Source organism: Lycium barbarum, chromosome 12, assembly GCF_019175385.1.
Source record: "Lycium barbarum isolate Lr01 chromosome 12, ASM1917538v2, whole genome shotgun sequence".
In the NCBI taxonomy this organism is placed as follows: Eukaryota; Viridiplantae; Streptophyta; class Magnoliopsida; order Solanales; family Solanaceae; genus Lycium; species Lycium barbarum.
The window spans coordinates 76,713,449-76,726,352 of NC_083348.1; the positions used below are offsets into that span (position 1 = coordinate 76,713,449).

At 35.9% G+C, this 12,904-nt stretch overlaps 1 protein-coding gene across 10 annotated transcripts; it reads left to right on the top strand.

Moving 5' to 3' along the window:
• The first annotated feature begins 1,595 nt into the window (after positions 1 to 1,595).
• On the top strand, positions 1,596 to 11,411 carry LOC132622339 (lysine-specific demethylase JMJ18). 10 transcript variants are annotated; one of them, XM_060336936.1, is made up of 13 exons: positions 1,596 to 1,772; positions 2,460 to 2,538; positions 4,257 to 4,478; positions 5,533 to 5,604; positions 5,952 to 6,029; positions 6,105 to 6,599; positions 6,681 to 6,887; positions 7,192 to 7,353; positions 7,464 to 7,832; positions 8,411 to 9,218; positions 9,328 to 9,431; positions 10,232 to 10,399; positions 10,812 to 11,411. In XM_060336936.1, the coding sequence occupies exons 3-13, from the start codon at positions 4,473 to 4,475 to the stop codon at positions 11,181 to 11,183; spliced, it is 2,841 nt and encodes a 946-aa protein (XP_060192919.1). In that variant the 5' UTR covers positions 1,596 to 1,772; positions 2,460 to 2,538; positions 4,257 to 4,472; the 3' UTR covers positions 11,184 to 11,411. The 10 variants fall into 10 exon arrangements, with proteins under 10 accessions (XP_060192919.1, XP_060192925.1, XP_060192921.1 ...); XM_060336942.1 differs by having other exon boundaries at positions 4,288 to 4,478; XM_060336938.1 differs by lacking the exon at positions 1,596 to 1,772 and adding an exon at positions 1,830 to 1,848.
• The last annotated feature ends 1,493 nt before the right edge of the window (positions 11,412 to 12,904 follow it).

The window sequence follows — 12,904 nt, forward strand, 5'->3', positions numbered from 1 at the left end:
GACATAGGTAGGGACAGTTACCTTAGGCACCAAGGTCACAGTAGTACAGTTCACAGCTTTCAAGAGTTTACCATTAATACCGCGTAAGCCCCATTAAATGAGGATGTGTTTCTTATCATTTTTGTTTTAAATATTTGGAGCTTCAATCTGAAACCTCTAATTATAGATGGAGGGATCATATCTATCTTTATAATCTATCGTGATCCCTTTTCAAAACCTAATGTTTAGAAGTTATTATTTGGATAAATATTTTACAACAGTTTAGGAGTAAAAAAGATACTCCAACTTTTAAGATTAACATATAGCTTAAAACTATACAGAATTTATACCTTCTCTGTCCAAAATTAATGTTTTGATTTTCTTATGAATTTTTATAAAAAAGTACTCACTACTATATGAGATTTGACTATCAAACTAATTCATAATGGTCATTTTGACAACTTTATCAAGCTTGACTATCAAAACATAATGAAATCTATTAAAAGGGGATTGTCACGGTCAAATGACATTAGTCTTGCAGCAAAAAGGTCATTTATCATACTTGTATTATTGTCAAAATAAATCAGCAAATGTGGTCAACTATTCGCTAAGTTGTTCAAATCAACTTATTTGAGAATTACTTATTTATTAAAAGTGTTTTGTGAACAAAATATTTTGAGAGTATAACAGGTTGTGTTCGATATTTTTTTTCAAAAAAAAAAAAAAAAAACTGCTAGTATCAAATTACTGAAAAGGATTTTACTATTAATTTTATTTTTGTACATTTAAATTTATTATGATATAAATAATCTTATCCTAAAAATATCAAAAGTAATTGCTCCTGGAAAAAGTCAAAATTTTCAGCTTATCCACAAAAGCTGAAAAAACAGCAATTGTTACCATTTAAAAACACCTTTTTTCATAAAAACAAACATCTTTATTCTTTAAATTAAGTGTTTCTTTTTTTACATTAAGATTGTGGAGTACTACTTTTTAAAAAGTTTGAGGAAACAGTCTATTGGAATATCTAAATTAGGAAATTACTCTTGAAAAGTAAAATTAAAGTGGAGTAATGCTCTCAAATTTAGCCATTTACCTCTCAACACACAATATCTCTCTCTCTTTCTGACTGACAAACAAAAACACGTTTTCAATAGTCTCTCTCAAGATCCAACTTCCTCGTGTTTGCAGTCCTTATCCTATTTTAGTATATTTTCTCATTTTTTTAATAAATTATCTTTTTTAAAAAGCCTTTTCTTATTTTTTTTTCTTTCTAAAATCCCTCAACTCTTAATCTTGTTTTATCAACTAAAATAAAATAACCTCGTATACTTTTTGAACTGATAATATAGTTACTCTCTGTGTCCTAATTTATGTGACACACTTTTTTTTAGTGTATTTCAAAAAAGAATGTCGCATTTGTATATTTAGAAACAATTTAACTTTATGAAATGATTTACATTTACACATTTATCTAAAATTTATTTTGAACTACAAAATTCAACATTCTTCCTTTCTTTTTTAAACTCCGTGTCAAGTCAAATAGTGTCACATAAATTGAGACATAGAGAATAATATATATATATATATAAAATTACAGTAACCCATCATTGTTTTTCATGTAAGTAACAATAAAGTTTATTTTCCTAATAAAAAAAAGTATTTTTATTTCTTAATCCATTCCAAATTGAAGCATAATTGATATTTATTATAATAATCCTTGTTTTTAGTTGATTAAAATCAGTACTCAATATTAACTCCAGTCAAGGAATTAAGGAGCTGTTATATTAGAGGTAATTCTTTTTTATTTTGTTATTCTTTTCTTAAGGCTGGGGCTTTCTTGTTGTGTAATGTACATCACGTAGTATGGTTAGTGGAAAAACCTGAAACCCATGAAGAAATAATATATATTTATATATATATAGGATAAAAAAATTAAAAAAAGAAATCTTTGCTTTCTTTTTGGGGATTTCTTGTTTTTATTCACAATTCGTTATTCTTGTCAATGAAACTACAAATATTTTTTAATATAATTTAATTTGACAGTTCTTTCATATTCTTATTCTTTTTTGGGTAAGTTTTTAACTCTTTCTTAAATTTACCAAGTCTTCCAAGATTTGATTTTTACCCATTGATTTTATCTCCTTATTAAAACAAAGTAAAAAGATTGATCATTTTTCTATTTTTAGAATATAATTTGGTGAAATTTGAGGTCAGAATAGTTTGTTCTGATTCTGTCAGTATTGTAATGGTACAAGAATTTGCTTACGTGAATCATTGAATAAAGAGAAGGTTAAATTTGGTATACAATTGCTTCTTTGTTTTTATTTATTTATTTATTTTTCTTTTTGGGGTTTTCTGTTACATATATTTCTCTGGTTTTAGTTTTCAGTTTTTTGCTGTTGAGGTTTTCATGCATATAATATATTCAAGAATTCTGTTGTTATAATGGATTTTGACTGATATGGTTATCTCTGCAGGTGTGGTAAATTTAGGGTTGAATGGTATTAAGTCAGTGATCACAGTTTCAGTTAACTCAATTTCTCCATGATCTTGGAGGTAAAAAAGCTTGAATCTTTTGTATTGAATTTGCCATTGTCTAATTGTGTCCAGTTTATATTGCATTGTAATATTTACAATATACCTTTTCCTGATATCCACAGAAAAGTTTTTTTTTTTTTTTTTGGGGGGGGTGAGGGCGGGGGTGGATATTTTTGCTTTGAACAACTGTAGATATCATGAGCATGGCTTCCATTTAGCTATTTTTTGCTTCATATGCGAAAACTGACTTTGATGCATGTCGTGTCCTCTGACGAATTTAATTGAGTGTATGGATTCTGGCCTCAACAATCCCGATTAGGTGAGAGTTAAACGTTTTAATGCAATGTTGTTGCTTCGCTATCCTAATTGCAATTTAATTGGGCGTATGGAGTCTAGCCTCTACAATCCCGATTAGGTGAGAGTTGATCGTTTTAATGCGACGGTTTTGGTTTTCTATCCTAGGTGCCTTCCTTAGGAACCCGAGGGCGGTGAGAGATCGGGATTAGCTTAGTAAGAATTAATTCATTAATCTGATTCGGCAGGAGCTGTAATCACTAATTATTGTAGCTAAACTGCATAAGGTTAGCACTAAAGATTCGGAGGATTTGGAATTCACTTCTAAACGCATTAATGGTGTTGATAAGGCTTAGAATTTCCGTTCTGTAAGTCCGTGTTTCCATTGGATCGCTGGACAGCAGAGCTCGAAAATTGCAGACCCTTTGTTGGATATAACTGTATTTGATGAAAATAGACTGTTTTTTTAGTGTATCGAAATCGTCTTCCTTTTCTGAGACTAAATTAGGCTATAAACATGCTCGGAACGTATTCGGAAATCTAACCTCGTTCGTGCCAACTTTTGGAACGAGGTATGTTGTTAATCCAAGTACAAATGTAGCTTTAGTCTCTTTAATTTTGGAATTATCTCCAGTTATCTTTTTTTAACAATTCCTGCCTCAAAATGTTGATAGATAAATGAAAGCCTTTATTGGCTATTAAATTAGTGCAAACTCTGATTTAATCGGTGCCTAGGCATATTTAGGAAGGTCACCATTAAAATTTGAAAAACTTGGTCAACACATTGATATAAAGGGAACATACAGGGAAGGCCCGCGTGGCACATGCCAATCCAAGCTACCTGCACGGCCGTTCTTCCTTTGAATGGCCCGGGGGGTGGGGGTTGCAAAGATTGACTTTGATGCATGTTGTGTCCTCTGAAGAATTTAATTGAGTGTAGGGATTCTAGCCTCAACAATCCCGATTAGGTGAGAGTTAATGCAACGGTTTTGCTTCTCTGTCCTAAGTGCAATTTAATTGAGTGAATGGATTCTAGCCTCAATAATCCTGACTGGGTGAGAGTTAAATGTTTTAATGCAACAGAACTCTGATTTAATCGGTGCCTAGGCATATTGGGGAAGATCACCATTAAATTTAGAAAAACTTGGTCAACACATTGATATAAAGGGAACGCACAGGGAAGGCCCGTGTGGCACACGACCAATGCACGCTACCTGCACGGCCAGGCTTATTCCCGGAAAACCATTTTGCATTTTGAGAAATTTTCAGGATCTTGAATTACCTAGGGAAATTAGTGCTGCATGCATTGAATAGAGTTGTTTTCTGTTCCACTACCTGTCTATTTAAGTCAGCGGTAATCTTTGGAAGATACTCAGCAAATGGTCATTTATACAAATTTGCCTTTCATTCTTTCTAACTTCGTTGTTTCAATTCGTTGGCAGTTGAACATTTTTATCTGTATCATCAATACAGATTTCTGCAGTCCAGAAACGGCGGATTTATCTTCACCGCGAGGCCTATATATTGAAGAGAGAGCCCACCAGTTCAATAAGCATCGATCATTTTTAAGATCTCTGACAAGGTGAAGGTTATATACTATCCTTCAGGCATAAAATTAGGGGTACTTGTGCTCCAGGGCGCAATCTGAAAAAAGAAACATGAAGGTTTGAAGCTCGGCTTTTCATTTATAACTTGTTTGTGCATTTTGATTATTTTGAAGTGTTATTTTCTTTCCCATAGCGATCTTGTTCTTGGATATGTTATGTGGCCTTTACCTTATATGCTCAGTTTAGATCCGCACTTTTGTGATTGAGTGATTTGTAAAGAAACAGAAAAGGAAAAAAAAAGAAAAAGAAAAAAGAAATGGACATTTCGATGGGCCTCTACACGCTTCGTCAGGATCCCATCTTGAACTAATGGGGATGTTGAAGAGTCCCACATTGGATAAAAAAGGGATGGATGACTCGGTCGGTCTGATCCCAATTTTTTTTGGATAAAACCGACTGAGTTCGGCCCTTTTTTTTTTTTTGATAAACCGACCGAGCTCAGTCGATTTGACCGGAGTTTCGACCAAAAATCGACCGAGCTTGGTTGGTTTTTGAAATATTTTATTTTTATTTTTAAACAAAACCGACCGAGCCTGGTCGGTTTTATTAAACTTTTCGCAAAATATTTAAACGACCGAGCTCGGTTAGCTTTATTTAAAAAAAAATGGGATCAAACGGACCGAGTCGGTCGGTTTTTCGGTCGATTTTTTTGGTTGGTTTTTGCCGTGTTTTTAGTAGTGTCTTTTGGTAGTCACCGTTAGTTTTTAAGTCCATTTTGTTAGTTGGACCAGAAGTCCTTTAATTTAGCAAACTTAAGGGACTAAAGATGGTCAGGGTTGTAACAAAAATAAACCTACTCCCATAGATTAGGGACAAGTTTGGCTAAAAACTCAATATTTTAGGCTGGGTGTCTGACTGATAAAATGTACACTGGTATATCCATTATCGTTCTTTTGCACTCGTCCTACGTAGCTTTATGCCGTATTCCGTTACTGGCAAGATCTTACAGGCTTCAAGACATAGCTAAAGAAATCTTGAACAATTTATTTATAAATGCTGTTTGACTAAAAGAAGATTTCTTAAATAGAAATCAGACACGATCTGAAGTAAAACTCATTTCAAGACTGAATTCATTCGTCTGATTCAAATTTTCTGCTACCTTCCCTTGCAGGAACATCCTTCTAGACAGGCTACAAAAGGTGATAATAACATTGAGAGTTCAGGAAGCCCTCGTAGCCGGAAGGTAAAAAGGACACATCTACAAGTCCTTTTAATTTTGGTATTCATCATTGCGTGGCTTGCAGAAATATGATTACTCATATACTCTGTCTAAAAATGTGCCCATTCTCCACATTTGATGTCGTAGGAAGCATATTCATGCATGTGTTCTCGTTTCTTGGCATCTGGTGGATGTTGATCATGCACTTGGATAATTATCTTTTTAGTTTAATTTCTAACTTTTATTTTATTAAGCATGATCCCTTTGCTGTCTAATGCATAGGGTTTGAATAATCTATTTGACCTTATCATGGCACTCGTATCTCCCTCTTTCTCTCTTTACATAAGTAATTCTTTCTTGTTGTGGAACAGGTATCAGCAAGATGGAATCCTGATGGAGCATGTAGGCCCAACTTACAGGAAGCTCCTGTGTACTATCCAAATGATGAGGTAATCATCGTCATTATATTCCTTTTTTGTGCGCTTAAAGCCGGTGATTAAGCTCATCGTGTGGTTAAATGATAGGAGTTCAAAGATCCACTTGGTTATATTTCAAGCATTCGGCACAATGCACAGCGATATGGCATATGCAGGATCGTACCACCTGCATCTTGGAGTCCACCCTGCCCACTTAGAGAGAAGAATGTGTGGGAATATGCTAAGTTCTCGACTCGAATCCAGCAAGTTGATTTACTTCAGAATAGGGAGCCCATGAAAAAGAAAAAAACCAGGAAGAGAAAAAGAAAGACGGGATCAACAAGGAGACAACCCAGCAGATCTCTAGGTTCTGAATCAAATACTCATTCAGACAGCAGCGATGACAAGTTTGGGTTTCAGTCAGGGTCTGACTTCACATTTGAGGAATTTCAGACATTTGCCAGAGAGTTTAAAGAGTTATATTTTGGGATGAAGAAGGATACTGAAGAGGAATCTAAACAGGACGAGGTTTGGAAACCCTCCATTGAAGAAATTGAAGGTGAGTATTGGCGCATCATTGAGAAGCCAACGGATGAAGTTGAGGTAAGGGAATAGAGTTTGATATTTACTTTGTCTTTTGAGATATATATTAGTTGGATAAGATTAAATTTTTGGCCTGAATAGGTGTATTATGGAGCTGATCTGGAAACTGGAGTATTTGGCAGTGGATTCCCGAAAGCTAGTCCTTTAGATCAATATGCGACTTCTGGTTGGAACTTAAACAACTTACCACGCCTCCCATGTTCTGTATTGTGCTTTGAGGAGTGCAATATCTCTGGAGTTCTGGTCCCGTGGCTGTATATTGGAATGTGCTTCTCATCATTTTGTTGGGTATGTCATGAAAACTTTTTCGTTTAAGCATTCAACTTAATCTTGTTATATAGCTGAGCAATTGAACTCATCAAAGATAGCAAAGTCCGTGCATTTATGAATTTGAATAGTATTGATCCTTTTTCTCCAAGTATTTACTGTTATTGATGGCAGTTCTATTAGGGAACATCTTGTTTCATAGGTCCGTCTTTCTTTTTTGCCCCTTCCTTTCTCTTTCTTTTCTCTGTTTCCTTTATTATTATTAGATCAATTTATTTGCTTTGTATTCGCTAAATACTTGTTCTTTTTATCTGATTCCTAAAAGCATGTTGAGGACCACCATCTTTATTCTCTGAATTACATGCATTGGGGTGAGCCGAAGATCTGGTATGGAGTGCCAGGAAGTCATGCTTCAGCCCTCGAGGCTGCAATGAGAAAGCATTTGCCAGATCTCTTTGAGGAACAACCTGATTTGCTTCACCAACTAGTAAGTATCCATATTAAATCTTCATCAAGCGCTAGTTGTCCTAATTGTATTTGAAAAAAAAAATCAATTAGGGCTCATGCTCGTATCAAACTTATTATTCTTTGTTTCAGGTGACGCAATTGTCTCCTTCAGTTTTGAAGTCAGAGGGTGTACCGGTGTACCGCGCAGTTCAGAACCCTGGGGAGTTTGTGCTCACATTCCCAAGAGCCTATCATTCTGGATTTAACTGTGGGTTCAACTGCGCAGAGGCTGTTAATCTAGCCCCTGTAGATTGGTTAGAGCATGGACTAACTGCAGTGGAGCTCTACAGTGAGCAACGCCGTAAAACTTCGCTTTCCCATGATAAGTTGCTTATAGGTGCAGCTATTGAAGCTATCCAGGCACTGTGGGAGCTCTCTGCTGTTAAGTATCTTAACAGTAGAAACTTGAGATGGAAAAGTTTCTGCGGGAAGGATGGGATGCTCACTAAAGCCATTAAGGTAAATTTATATGGGTGTGGATTTGAATTCATCTGTCTTTGTGCTTTGACCTCATATTAGGTATCTTCACATATAAGGGATAATCTCACTTAGGTCTCGTAAGGTTCCGCGGGTCTAAGTATGTGGTATAAACTCCCCTAGATGTACTTTTAGTTTTCATTTGACTTCACATTGTCTGCCGAACAAAATTTTTGAAACTTTCCATTGTCCGGTACATGTGAAATTGTATTTGAGTTGAAATATAGAATTCACCTGCACTTTTATGATTTACCAACAAAAACATAGGCTAAGAAAGTAGAGGTAGAACAGTGGTAACTGTTTTTTTAGTGTTTTTTTTTTTTTTTTTAACAAGTAGAATACGACTAACTTCAATCACTTCATTGGAGATTTTTGGTAATTTTGGACACACCCCTTCAAGTAACCACACATGTCAGCATTTCTGTTACACATTGATTTCTGATCATAGAATTAAGTTCTTAAAGGAAGTATGAAAATGCAATATCACAACGATTCATATACTTAGAAGTGTAAAAAAAGCACATCTTTTGTTAGTAATCTGTCTTTTTTCCTACTTACAGAGAAGAATTGAGGTGGAGGAGGAAAGACTGGAGCGTCTTTTACCTCTTGTAAGACTTCAAACTATGGATAAAGATTTCGGCCTGAAAGATGAGCAGGAATGCTTTTCCTGCTATTATGACTTACACCTCTCTGCAGTTTGTTGCAAGTGTTCCCCAGAACAGTTTTCATGCCTTAAACATGCAAATCTTATGTGTTCCTGTGAACCAGAGAACAAGACTGTTGTTGTCCGTTATAACTTGGATCAATTGAACACATTGGTACAAGCATTGGAGGGGAGATTGGATGCAATTAAGCTATGGTCTTCCAAGGATTCTGGTTTTCGTTCTTTAAATTGGAGGCAGCATAACTTGGTGAAGCTGGATTCAGAGAGAGATGGATCAGAAATGGATCCCTCAATAAAAAATGAAGGCTTATCAGGTTCGTTGAGAGAGGGAAATCATAATGCAAAGAAGCAGTGCAGCTCGTTGCATAGTGAGCATGGAGAAAAAGATGGGACCTCCACATCCCTTGCTATACTAGAGACAAATCATGGTATAAAGTTACCAACAGAAAAAAATCTCCATTCATGCTCTGATGATGCGACCACCTCTTATGCTTCGAATCACAGTAGTGGCAGTAAGTTATTCGGTGTTGATCTTTCCATGTGTTCTCTTAGTGTTCGACAAAATGGAACACTTAACTCTGAAAAGGATTCCCGGAGCAGCAGAATTTCTGAACAAAAGCTTGGCTACCATGTCGACCCTCTAAATTTGGGGTCAATTGCCTCGGGAAAGCTTTGGTGCAATAAGCAGGCCATATTCCCCAGAGGTTTGTTAAATATTATTTTCATACTAAGAAAAAGTTGGCATTTGGTGTAACATTCTCTTCGAATTTCAATTCCCTCATTATATATTTCAACATTGATGCTCTTTAACAGGATTTAGGAGCCGTGTTAAGTTCTTTGATGTGCTCAATCCCGTCATATTTAGTAGCTGTATATGTGAGATTCTAGACGGTGGGCTCCTTGGACCTCTGTTCAAGGTAAGATCCTATTCATAAACTCTGCCTAATGAAATATGTAAGTTGAGAAAATTTTGGATAATGAGGATTACTGCATTTTTATTCTCTTTGAATAGTTGTACTTGGGAAGGAAATATGTGAGTTATTTCTCATTATTATGGCATAGTGGCGTTTGTATAGAAAAATTCTCATTATTTCCTTTGTAGCGGCACATTTACTTTGTTTTAGCAGCTAAGGATCTAGCACTTCGCCTCCTAAATTTATTCCACCAATCACCATCGCTAAGTTTTTCCGTTAACAATTTTTCAGTTTTATGAGCTCATAACAAAAGAACCTTTGGACCTTTTATTCACGAGCTTTGTGCAATTGTGCTGCTTTATATTAAATTTTTATTTAGGCTGTCTCCTTGCCTTCTGCATTTTAACTTTTTTTGTTATTGGCCTTCAAATGAAGATAAAGAAAAGTAAACTAGTCAATGTTGATATGCATTTGAAGATGTCCAAGTTCGACGTAGTTTCCTTCTACCTAATTAGAAAATTTTCAAGCTGTTTAAAGACACAGTATGTTTGCCAATATGGATTTTGATTGCAACAAACCCCAAGCCACCACCCCATCTGCCTGCAAAACAGAAAGTTGAACAAAGGCTAGGAATACACCCAGATTTTTTTTTTTGAGCATTCCATGTTTTTAATTCTTTGAAACAGGAGTAAATAATTTGCTAATCCGCTGCCACTGATTCTTTCTTATGGAATGTCGTGAATTCTAGTTTCTATCAATTTGCTGGACTCTAATTAGTGTCTACTTGGTCTGTCTGATTTCAGGTTAGCTTGGAAAAGTGTCCAGACACGAGTTTTGTGTGTTCATCAGCGCAGGAATGCTGGGAAATGGTCTCGCAAAGAGTCTATAAAGATCTGGCACCATTGCAACCTGACGTGGAAAGTATCAATGGGCTCGAGATGTTTGGGTTACTCTCCCTAGAGATAGCTCAGGTATGCCCATATTATTTGGCTATGTGCATGATATTGCTCATTCAAGTTTGTAATTAACTGGGGTTAGTTGATCAGCGAATAATTTGACATGTGGTTTTAGAGTAAACAAGGAAAGAATTTATAGTTGAACTCACCTTATTGTTATCCACTTTAGTTTTAGATTCTTACGCACACTTCTTGTTTGAAACCTAGGATCAGTTCTTTCATGTTGAGAGGAATCCCTTCTAAAACCTAGAGTCTAAAATGGTGGTACCATATATCAATTTGGGCCTTTGCTTATAAACAATTTCTTACTAGTAGGATCAGATTTCTTATTTCCGACGCTTTCAATAAGTACTAAACTTTTGCCGTCTTTTATCAACTTGCTTACAAGTGATTTATTCCTAAATTGTGCTAACTCTGGTGTATACAGTCCATTGAAGCCCTTGATACAAACCGTCAATGCTTGGAGTACTGGAACAACAAGCTAAAACTCAAGGACGGGTGTGCAAGTGCCAATAGGCCTGCAGGTTCTTGGAAGACCGTTGACGTTTTGGAGCAGCTACAGTCTCTCATGACAAGATCTGCTGCTGTGGTGGAAAAAGGGCAGTGTTCGGGAATCATGTTGGCTGCGGAGGAGCAGCAGGCCAATTCTAAGCTACAATTAGTACTTAGAAGGCTCTTGAGTAAAGCAGATCCTGAAGAACTGAGAATATTGCACAAGATCTTGAGCAGTGGATCGACAAGCCCAGAGTGGAGAGTAGCATTTGCAACCTTGAGTCAAGTGATCCAGAGGAAACTGTAAATTTTGGGATCTCTCATTCTTTTAGTTTAGTTGGGGTTTACACCGCAGCCTAATTCTTTAGAATATTAGCATAAGGAGGGGAGAGATCTCCAGTTGAGTCGCCCAATGGATATGTTAGTTGCGCAATGGATAGTCTTAATTTCCTTAAATAAGTTCTTATTTTGTTAGAAATGTCTCCTTTCTTTTTCTGCTATAGTTTCATATAAAGAAGGTCTAATGTTATTGCCATGATCTGATCATATCTCTTTTTTAATGAGCCCTCAAGTTTTACATTTTTGACAAGTTTGGTTGGTCAGTAAGGATTTATATAGTCGACCACAACTTGTTTGAGATTGAGACACGGTTGTTGTCATTAGTTTAGTCGTCATTTGGTTTGAAGAAAGACATTCAATACAAGTGAATTGAATATTACTTCACTGGGGAAAGGAGGTTCCAGAACCTGGTGGGAAAAGATACTACATAATCAAGAAGTATTTTTGGTACCTCTCTTCGATACCAACAAAGGATAAGAGAAGAATGAGGATCTTACATTTAGATTTTGAATTGTTTTAGGTATAGGAATTCCATCACCATAACTCATTGACCAACTTGTCATTTGGATATTGTTACTATCCTAAAATTAAAACACTTAAAATTAGAACAACTCTACGATTTTTTATTTTTTTTTGGTAAATAAAAGATTCAATCACCAAAATTTGATGGACAGTACATAACAATGATCAAACTGAGTATTAGACATTTGCCCCAATACTTCAGCCATACTACCATACTCGTAAACTATACTAAACTATTACAAAATAGTGCACCATACATTCTACTTACTTTCCTCCTCTGCCAGGCAACTAAACAGGATAGAAGTTGAGTCTGGTTAGCCATTGAGCAACTGTTGGTTTCATGTTCCCCGTGAAGTGTATTTATTGAATAATCTTCCTTACCAAATTATCCACCGGCTGTTTCTTGTTTTGAAAGCATCTCAAGTTTCGTTCCTTCCAAATATGGTCCAAAGCAGCAGCATTAATCATCCTATAAACTTCTTCTCTAGCAGTCTTTCCTTTGGTATGATGAGTAGCTAATGCAAGTTCTGCTTCCCAGTTCAAACTGTCCTTTGTATTCCTTGCCAACACAAAATTTTCTGCCATAGTTGACTAGAGTATCCACATTCAAAAAATAGATGAGAGTGGGATTCATCCATCTGTTCACATAGAGGACAAGCTGTAGCATTTGTGATTCCCCACTTGTGTAGTCTATCTCGTGTATGTGCAGCCAATCTAACACTGAATACCCATCTGGGAAGTCCCACATTATTACATACTAATTTCCTCCACCCAACTTTTGGAAAGACACCTCTGATTCTTTGATAGAACTGCTTTGTAGGGAACTTAGTCATTTGTAGGAGTTCTTGCATTGTATAGCCTGCTGCAGTCACATGTTTACTAGCCTTCAATATTTTCTGCATGATCCATGATGCCTGTTTTGGTATGTCCTCAAATATGTTCCTTCTGTTTCCATAGTAGCAGTGGGGCCATTTGATCCACAGTTTGTCCTTTTTCTGGCAAATATTCCACAGTAACTTGCTAATAGCTACCTTATTCCAAGAGCTGATGTCTATTATGTTTAACCCACCATTTTATTTTTTATTTTTTTCATATGCATGTTACCAAGACTTAAGGCAAACGTACTTAATGGCAAAAATATATTCCCAACTAATAGGTATAAGCTCG

Coding starts and splice junctions, on each gene's coding strand:
- LOC132622339 (XM_060336936.1), top strand. Junction 6,600..6,680: donor AGCCAACGGATGAAGTTGAG/GTAAGGGAATAG, acceptor TGGCCTGAATAG/GTGTATTATGGAGCTGATCT. Junction 7,833..8,410: donor TGCTCACTAAAGCCATTAAG/GTAAATTTATAT, acceptor TCCTACTTACAG/AGAAGAATTGAGGTGGAGGA.